Here is a 10,969-nt window from a genome sequence, read left to right on the forward strand (position 1 = left end):
TCTTCACATTAAAAACAAATACAATAATTATCCATTACAAGTTCGAAACATGCACACACACACACATGAAAGCAAAGGAATTGAAAGAATATGTATAATCCTGTTGAAAGTTTACATACAACAACAAACAAAATATGGCCAATAAAATATTTTCTTTCTCATAAAATTAAATTACAATTATAATACTAGACGGAAAAAAAAATTACAACCATAATAATCACAAGAATGACAAAATTGTAACTTTCGAGTTATCTATCAGATTGTGTTTGTCTTTGCTTTAGTCATACAAAATAATTCTTCTAAATGTTTATAAATGAAAATGTGTGTGTGTGCATGTGTAGACAGGGCAGTTATTAGTTGTATTATAAACACCGTGTGCACTTGCAACATACGTACGCATGAATTTGATCCCTGTTTTTTTTATTTATTAGTATTATTATTATTATCATCATTGTTTACAATTTTAATAAACATACAATCTAACAGTAAATAGTACAGTCTAATTGTAAAGGTAATTTGTCAACAAAATAATATGACCGTAAATATTTTCAATATTATAATTATTATTCAGACAACATTCTAAATGAAACATAGAAAGTACTAGTGTTTTTTCTTTTAATTCAAATGTGAGTAGAAAAAAAATGTTTATTGCACAGAACACATTCAAACTATATGATGTAAACATATATGTATATATATGAGTGCGTAAACAACCGTAAATTGTGTACACACATATGTAACAAAAAAAATTCGATAGTTTAAACGAACGGAAGTAATAAAGGTAGCGAGTTATATCACAGACGTAATACTTTTCAACTCAAAGATTCATATGTATATACGAATATCGAGCATTTATATCAATCACATAACGGTGGAAAATAGTTATCAGAAGAGTGTATATATGAGAAGAAGAGGTGAGGGAATAGATTGTACAACAATCTGTTGTTTGACAAAAAAAAGATGGTCGGCTTCTAGTTTGGGAAATGCTGACGAAACTCATTGACTAGTTACTTGAAATTAATAAACTTGATATAGATCAATTACATTAGTACAATAAATTTTTCGTTGATATCCACTATATACTACTAGTCACAATACATAATTAGTGATAACAGTATACAAACGTTTACAAAACTATGTTTGGTGAGTGTATATGTGATTAGTGGAGTGAGCAGTTGACATTTGTAATGATAAGAAATTTAACTTTATCAACACAGAAATAAAAATTAGAATAATGATGGTAACATTAAGAGTACTGTGTTTTTGGTCTTAATCAATTTTGAGACACTGACAACAGTACTAATGTAATTTATGTCATGAACACTAGAATGATACATTGAAGAAAATAGTATAAACACCTGTCACATCACAACACAGATAAGAAGAAAAAGACGACGGAAGTGTTCACCCTGAGGAATAATAATAAACAGAACAATGATATGAGCAAATAAACGAACACCGAAACAACTGAAATCTGTTTATGCAGTAAAATCGACCAGAAAGAAATGCTTGTTTCTATTGTTATTGAATGAGAATCTAGATGACAGTTGCACGTTTCAAAGCTAAAAGATCTTCTTCATATTTGCGGATAAATTCTTCACGTTCCTGGCGAGAGTGTAAAGGAAAAAAAAGTGTATAAGATAAATATAGATTGTATAGAAGAAGCATGACTGTTTTCTAGTTAATACACTAAAAGTGTTTACTTCAAAATTGCTTTTATTTTAAACGTGTCCGTAATATCAACCTTTCTTTCGATACTGTAATAAGAAGACGAATATTATTAGAACTATATGATATATTAGCGCAATACATTTCAAACAATCTGACTACACATATACTTGTTAAGAACATTTATATATAAAAATAAAAGATCAACTGGACTGGAGATGGGGGGTAAGAGGAGACAAGGATAATAATAATAAAAATAGTGTGAAAACAATTTGAAACCTAATCACTCTGGATAATAAGCTGATAATACCAGGGTAGGTTTAAGGTGAGAACAAACTGTTTTCGAATACACAAATGGGGTTTGAATTTTCGTATGGCCAAGGCTTCAATAAACTTCAGTATACGCCCTTTTACACTTTTATACAACATCACAAAAGCCGAGTTAAGATCAATCTTATGGCCTGTTTCGATTATATGTTTGGCAATAGAGGATGATGGATGTTTATCCTCTACTCTTATTGGGTCATTCTTTCACAATTTTGATAAAATTCAATCTCTTATTTAATATAAGATGAATGAATGAATGAAAAGATTCATAAAATGGTGTCAGCGCATTAGTTTACATGGTAAATTATTGTAGTACTTCAGACAGCTTGTATACATGAATTTTATTAGATACAAATATTGTACATCAAAATAGCTGACCATGTACCAACATTTACGAAGCAAAGATGATAAAGGATACAGAAAATGTTCACTTGGTTGATATGGTAATAATCAAGATTACTATTAAACAATAGGTGTCCATGATAACTCGTAATTATTTTTTATCTAATTCACGTATACAACACAAGCGCATAGTGTTGTCACACAATGCTCTGATTGAAAATTTTTAAAAAAAGCGCTATCAAACAGAGTTGATGTGTGGTTAGTGATACTAAAATATGATTGGTCGTTGAGCTTGGACAAACAGCCACAACCTATAGAATACTAAATATGCGATTTTCCTTCTAATCATTTCTACTCCGGACTCACGGTGTAACTGCTTGTAGTTGTATTGAGTAAGGTATTCTCTAATGCTAATCTGATTCTCTCTTCTGGTTTGCGAATCCTGGTTCTCATATAACATGATTAGTCTTATTGACGTGTTGTACGAGAGGAAAAATATTGTAATCATTAGTTATATCAAAAAGATTACTGGAAAATTTGATGAATTCAATTGAAAAGAAAACAAATTTATTACCTTTTTAATTCCGTTGATGATTTCTTGTTCATCTAAAGTATGATGTTTATTTAATTCTTGTGTTTGTTTATCATGTCGTTGAGCTTGTAGTTTACGTTGATCAATAAATCGTTTTGTATTATAATCATTTAATTCGCGTATACGACGATCACGTTCTGCTTTATTACGTAGTTTTCGATCATTCATTACAGAACGGTTTGATTCAATTGAAGCTTTAGTTTGTTGTGCTTTCATTTCTTTCACTTCACGATCTTGTATGATGCGTAATTCACGTTTTTGTTCTTCTTGAACCTCCTTCATAATCTAAATTTTAGACAAGAAAATACATTTACTTGGTATTTTTATACTTCAATTTTCCTAATGGTGCTTAGGACTGTAATTCATAAGTCTCTTATTGACATATATCCATCCTATTTAGATTGACTCAAAATTGCCTGAAGTCACAAGCATTATAAGCAGAGATGGATGGTGGTTAGCAGTGGAATCGAGCACGCACATTTCGTTCTATTTGGGAATCATCAGTCGGATGTATCTACATGTCAGTGTTGATATTCACCGTTCGCTTCAAATACTATCACGTTATCCAATTAGCTACCAAGTCCAGATAGTCGTTAGCTTATGCAATGATGTGAAATTTAATTCATTTTTGTATTGGTCGTTTGAATCTTCCTATGAATGTTTAGGATTCCACTACTACCATCCACCATCCATCTCTGTTTATAATTCAATTCTGAGATAGTTTCTGTGAAGGACTGACCGTAGCTTATGGACCATTGAAAAGTGAAATATTCACCGGAATAGACGTTCCATTCTAGTTCAAGATCTTCAACAGACTGTGATGAATACTCATGGGAATGACTGAATTTACAGTCATCAAGTCTCACTGTCCGCTCATTACTTGTGCAAGTAGCTAAGTGGATAATATGATGGCATTCGAAGCAAACGATACTGGGTTCGAGTCCCAGAGTAAACATCAACCCTGAGATGCAGCTATATCCAGCTGAGTCCCAGATAGAACAAAACATTAGCCACTACCAATCTTTGCTAAGAAAATACATTTCATGAAATAAATAATTAACCGAAATACATAGCAAAACATTTGAAGAATAGTACTGATTAAATCACAAACAGATCGTAGTTAAACAAGCACTGAAGACCAAGGAGCGCTGGATAGATTTTTCATCGTATTGTGGGACTTCTAGTCAGTGAGCGTTCATAACTCCGCTAGGGATCGAAGCCAAGATCTTCGAGTCTCGCGGCGAACGCTTAACCCCTAAACTACTATAAACCATGGGATGCCGACTAAGTGGTCTACAGGTTAAGTACTCTCCATGAGACGTGAAAATTTTCAGTAGATTCGGGAACGCCTGAGAAGTGTCCTACTATGTTCTAAAGCAATGACAAGATTATCCGATTTTTTGGTAATAACGTTAAGGATTACTATAAATGTTAACTGTTTTTCTTTCAGATTCAGCTTGCTTTTTTGATTGGTTGCTATCAACTTTTGTTCGTTAGTTTTCTGTATGCTTGAAAGTCATGTTTTTGTTACTATATATACTGAATTGTACCATTTAAAGTTGTTATGTTTGGTTTTGGTTGAATATCAAGTTTTCCATATACTTTGCCTTCTAGTGTTAACGGCTAATTGTTGAATTATTGCGTGCCAGCTGCCATTATCAAGTTCACAGTAGAACCATCCATATTAGTATAGCTAAATCGTTCTTTTATACCCAAATATTGTAGGCCGATTGGAAACCCCAATATACATAAACGTTCCGACCAAGATTTAGCGTAAGGATGAAGCAGTTATCGAATGCTTCCTGGTTTCCAATACTTTATCAATTAAGGCCGGTTAGTGATTTAAACTATAAAATTCAACAACCTCTTACACAAAATGTTCTGCAATTTCCTATCAAGATGACAGGACCTAGCTTTTTTTCGATAATATACAGATTAAATCTGATAATTCAGATTTGATAAACAAGCAAACATCTTTTTTAAAGTTTTCTGATACTTATACGGTAATCACAAGCTGTCTAAAGTTATATTGTATCTAAATAGAATGCTGATTAAACGGACCTAAAACCTGCCAATTTACCACTGTGTATAACCAAAATGTGGGGAGATTGTTACTAAAAATTATTTTGTTCTATTGGGAAATATAGAACTAAGAAGAACACACATAACAAAAGACAATGTTTGTAAAACAGTGGAAAGAAATATAACTCATCAATCTATTAAATGGAAGATCTTTTGATTTAAAAAAAAAACAATAAACAGGGTTAGATTTGATTTCATTTAAAACAAATCTTGTTTGTACATTAGACACAATAAAAATTAGTAAGTAGAATTGCAAACTGATTGATATTTTGTTGCCATACCCGACAATGTTTTAAAGCGTTCAGTTGCACAGACATTGTCACCATATTTATAAAATCAATAACGATGAGCGTAATTCTCACATTGAAGCTATACTTATTAAAAAAAGTTAATAATATCACGCATAGTATAAAACTGATTAGTTAGACTAGTCGAAAAATTCCGTTTGTCTCTTATTTCGATAGTTCCACTAGTGATACGATTACATATAAGAAGAATTTTCATTCAATATGCGTTTGATCCAATCTTTAAGGTGGAGTTAAATAACCCAATGGTTAAAACATTCCACATTCAACCGTTGGGTTGAAGGGGGCGAAATTCAATCTATTTACATTATTTAGGTTACTGATGGGGTAGAATAGTGAATTCGGATAGGTGAATCTATAACATTGGTTATCGAGTCCAAATAGTTTCTGGATATAGTAAACTGTAATTGCAGTACAATAATGATGTACAGTTGAATTTCAAAATGTTATAGAACCGATAATGTACAATGCAATATAGTTAATAACGTGAAGAATTTTAAATTTTTTGGTAAAATAAATTTTCAGTAGTCAAACAGAATGTGATGCAACAATATACAAAGAAAAAAAAAAGGAAGTTTTCAAAGAATTATAGGAACCATTGCTTCACGAATAAAAGACATCATATGATTATATACAGATTATTAAAAAATATGACCTACTGTGTATAAATGTTTTATGAGAATTAGAGTGAAAACTAAAATTTATTTACTCTTGTCTATCTGTTATTATTGAAAACATAATTATCATCGAAAGCCTTCAACCTGACCTTGGACATGGTAAAATAATCACAGTGGTGTAACATTTTTTTATTACATATCCATTCACTAACGACGTTAAATCAGATTTTGTTTTACCTAGATGACCTAATTATGTAACCGTTCATTAGTTAAACATTTTACTTATTTTACATCTCAACAACTAATAATAACACACTTTTCTTTTTATGAATTCATTTTCAACATATACATACTAATCATTTTAAACAACTACATTAAGTATATTTTGTCTTTGCTAAATAGATATATAGTTATAAAAGTTTTTATTATTACATCTTAGTTCTTTCTTAAGAGGATAACATCTCGACAACACTTTCCTAATTCTCATTTTCATAATAATATTTGTCGCTATTTGATTGGTTGTCATGGCTTTTAGTTTGCAAACTTTGTTATATCTGAAGGTCCTCAGACGTTACGCTAACTACAGAGTTGTTTCTCTTCAAATGTGACTTCCTGGTAGTTCCGTCTCTTCTATTAATATGTGAACTATTAACGTTTAAGTTTTTTTATATGATAGACATCCCATCTATTAGAGTTCCTATTCATTGCGTAGTGTTAGGTGAATCATCAATCGTGGGTAAACAGGATTTACTGTAGCTTAACAGGAAACTCCAATAATTTAATCGTTCTTGTTAGGATATGAACAATCTTCTTCATGTTCCTAATGTTTTTCGCATGTTGTTTTGAAATAAAATTCCTCAACTTCCTATATGAAAAACGGTGTTTATTATAGTACTATTAGTAGTAATTTTAAGCTATGGTGCGGCTGATGAGAACCTTCGAAATCTTACGAATTCATGCTATTCTCCAAAGATTGTCATAATTTATTTAAAGTTAATAATGGATCAAGATATATGAAGCATCAATATTAATATAAGAATATCAAAATACCGTTATTTTTTTGTTTTCTATCATTTGTCTTACCTTAATTAATAACTCTTTACGTGAATCGAAAAAGCTCAACACCAATTCATAAACTTCTTTCATTTGTGTTGATTTTAGACTACTCCATTGATCTGTATGCTGACGGACAAGTTCACACATCTAAATGAATGAGCAAACAATATAAAGACGGAAAATTATTAGACAGCTAAGCAGTCGGTAAAATATTCATCCCAAGATTATTTTGGAAACAAATAAAATACTCAGTAAAATTTTATCGAAATAAAGTTAAGACTGTTAAAGTGAAAGTTAAGGAGGTTCATTGGTAGATGATGAGCAATCGTGATTCAAAATATAACTGAGTAATGATTAGTTATCCAGACTAATTATCAATACTAACCCCTTATGGACAGTTTGAAATCAAAGATAAAAACCATTAGACAGAGAAATACGTTTTTTCCTACGATAAAATTAATAACATGCTTGTACAAAATACTAGCAGAAAACTAAACATAATTAAATAGCATACGCTGACTGGAGAAACCAATTTGCTCAATTATCTCTAATAATTGATAAAAAACATATATTAATTTGTGAGACTTGACGACTGTAAATTCAGTCATTCCCATGAGTATTCATCACAATCTGTTGAAGATCTTATACCACAATGGAACATCTATTCCGATGAATATTTCACTTTTCAATGGTCCATAAGCTACGGTCAGTCCTTCACAGAAACTATCTCAGAATTGAATTATAAACAGAGATGGATGGTGGATGGTAGTAGTGGAATCCTAAACATTCATAGGAAGATTCAAACGACCAATACAAAAATGAATTAAATTTCACATCATTGCATAAGCTAACGACTATCTGGACTTGGTAGCTAATTGGATAACGTGATAGTATTTGAAGCGAACGGTGAATATCAACACTGACATGTAGATACATCCGACTGATGATTCCCAAATAGAACGAAATGTGCGTGCTCGATTCCACTGCTAACCACCATCCATCTCTGCTTATAATGCTTGTGACTTCAGGCAATTTTGAGTCAATCTAAATAGGATGGATATATGTCAATAAGAGACTTATCATTTGCAGCCCTAAACATCAATGGGAAGCTCCAAACAACCAATACAAAAATGAATGAAAGTTGGATTGTTTCCAACGACCAACCAATCAAAATTAACCAGTAGAAAATTACTGAAATGTTGGTCAAAAATTTACATCTCAGGCAAACAACAAAAGAGCCTACTTAAAGTATGATGTTAATTTTGATGATCATATTCAGAATAACATTAAAAGCTTTAATGTTGTCACACAACCAGCTTTCAGAACACAACACCAGAAAAAAAAACAAAAGGAACTATTGTTTTTAGCGCTCATTTTATTACAACCCACAAGATATCAATGAAATCAAATTAAATGGAAGTCATATCAACGAACAACATTTATGAATTAAATCCCAATTAATGACAATCACAATAATCTAAAAAAAAACAACCTATTATTATTCACCATAGAAATTACAAGCTGAAAAAGATATATACCAATGAAACTACATAAAAATGAAACTTAACATTTATAAAATTTTATGATTATGCATTAAAATGTCCGAAATGAAAAAAAAATATATGAGTGCAATTTTGAAACGTATGAAAATTCTATTATTATTATTATTATTATTATTATTATTATTATTATTATTATTAGTAGTAGTAGTAGTAGTAGTAGTAGTAGTAGTGGTAGTAATAGTGATCAATTATGCAATTTTCATCATGTTTTCATTGTACAAAAATTACACAATATGATGAATCGAAAATTTTCAAATTAAACCAAGATAAATTTTGAAGTATATTTATTTACTTATTTATTTATGTAAACACATAAATAATGGTACAAAGGGGCACCAGATATATATGCGCCACACAAATCTCATTTGATTTGTGTGAGGGCTGTGATACTGCCCAGGTGCCCAAACCGAAGCAAGTGGTTTTCTTAGAGGGCTACATCCGGAGCCTTCGACCTAAAGAGCTGATCCACAAGACAGTTGAGCATCGTGAGGAGATGCAGTCCCATGGTAGCCGGTGACCAACGATTGGTTGATACGCCATTTGTTCCGTCAGGATACTGGAGCCCATGTGCACCATTGGTTTGGAATCAAGGTTTTCCAACTCCCCTAGGTGGACTTCCCGTATCCACCAACCCAGTTAAAGCGCCAGACATTCGTTTTTCGTCCTCTCACTTTCGTAAGCAACACCACTGTCACGAGAAGGCAGTGAGTAGGACTTTCCTGGTAGAGGCTATATACCCGTGGACATATGGGAGCATTACGAGAGGGAGAGCGGACTCTCCCCACTCTCGGCCTTACCAGGGCATTTGGGGGCTTTGAAGTATATATGTCGTAACAGATGCAAACCTTCACCATTTTTAACATATAACATTATCATATTCATTAATACATGCCTTCTTTTGGCCTTTGTAAAATATCTCACTAATGATGGACTTATTAACTGTAGAGCCTGATGATGAAGTTATTGAAAACAATTGTTCGCTCAAATATTCTTCATTTCTGAATAAATTTTATTGTTAAAAAAAGGAACAGAAATCAATGAAACAATAAGTATTTCATACATAAATGTTACATAATCATTTGCAAACAATATATATATATATATATATATATATATATATATATATATATAGTTGAGATCATGAGTCAGTTGAAGCTAGACCACCATGGAAAACCTGGAAGCACTGGACGACTGTTTGGTCCTATTGTGGGACTCCTCAGCAGTGCGCATCCACGATCCCGACTCGCGAGATTCGAACCCAGGACTCATCGGTTGGTATATTAAGTCTATTCAGAATAATTAACAAATACAGATTTCAACTTCTAATCTATGTTAGAAGTTGGAAATTAACAACGTCGGATGCCTGCTCAGTGATCTATCGGTTAAGTGCTCTGGCATGAGACTGGTAGGTCCTGAGTTCGAAGCTCGCGAGGCGGGATCGTGGATGCGCGCTGCTGAGGAGTCTCACAATAGGACGAAACAGCCGTCCAGTGGTTCCAGGCTTTCCATAGGGGTCTATATTCAATTGGATCATGATCTCAACTACATAAAATTGCTAAAATCTCCACAAAACTCCCTTCTGATAATATACATATACATCTATAAGTTATTAGATGATTTAAAACATTTCCTTTTAATACACATACATGCCATTTACAGTGATTTTTAAAGTGTTAAAAAAGAATAAGAAAAACACCACAAGTTAAGCGAATTTGAATGTGAATAGACTGTATATGAATTTGGTTTAAATTACTTGAGTGTGTATGTGTGTGTAGAAATACAAACAAAATCAATAAATCATTTAATGGAATAATTTATTAATATATTGTTACTACTCAAATTCTTTGTTATTAAGTTTAGATTGTGGTTAATAGTGGAATCTAACAGCAGGGTTTTGTTCCACTTATGATCCTTCAATTGAATGTAAGTGAATCCTAATGTTGAGGTTCATATTAAAATTCAAATCATGTACCTTATGCTTCAAACATCAAATGCATTATCCACTGAGTCTAGATAACCACTAGCTTGTGAGACTGGTATGAAATTTATTTGCATCTATCTTTAGTTTCCAGTTGATAATGTTAAAGAATAAAACTGACTAGTCTCAAATAAGACAACACATATGTCCTGAATTCCAATGCTAGTCACTATTCGGCCGTAGTAAAAAGTTTTGACTGAATGTCAATAAACAGACAATTCACTTAAGATGCATCTTTCCCTATAGAGACTGATTGATAAGATAAGATGTAAAGGTCAATCTTCGTTGTAGTAATTTAATATGAATGTTGTTCCGATACGACAGGTGTGAAATCTGTTCAGTGCGACATTATTTCAGGTCAATATTTTTTTTTAAAATATCAATTCAGTATGGATTTCATTCAGTTAGATATTTATATTCCCTACATAAAATTCGGTATA

The 10,969-nt window shown here is 31.9% G+C and overlaps 1 protein-coding gene across 1 annotated transcript; it reads right to left on the reverse strand.

Moving 5' to 3' along the window:
* Positions 1-1,188: 1,188 nt before the first annotated feature.
* Smp_044820 (hypothetical protein) lies at positions 1,189-3,145 on the reverse strand (the record flags this gene model as incomplete). Its single annotated transcript, XM_018795605.1, has 2 exons — positions 1,189-1,605; positions 2,912-3,145. 2 exons carry the CDS (start codon positions 3,143-3,145, stop codon positions 1,537-1,539), a joined length of 303 nt encoding a protein of 100 aa, XP_018649901.1. The 3' UTR covers positions 1,189-1,536.
* Positions 3,146-10,969: the final 7,824 nt, after the last annotated feature.

The sequence above is a fragment of the Schistosoma mansoni genome, chromosome 2, assembly GCF_000237925.1.
Source record: "Schistosoma mansoni strain Puerto Rico chromosome 2, complete genome".
Lineage (NCBI taxonomy): Eukaryota > Metazoa > Platyhelminthes > Trematoda > Strigeidida > Schistosomatidae > Schistosoma > Schistosoma mansoni.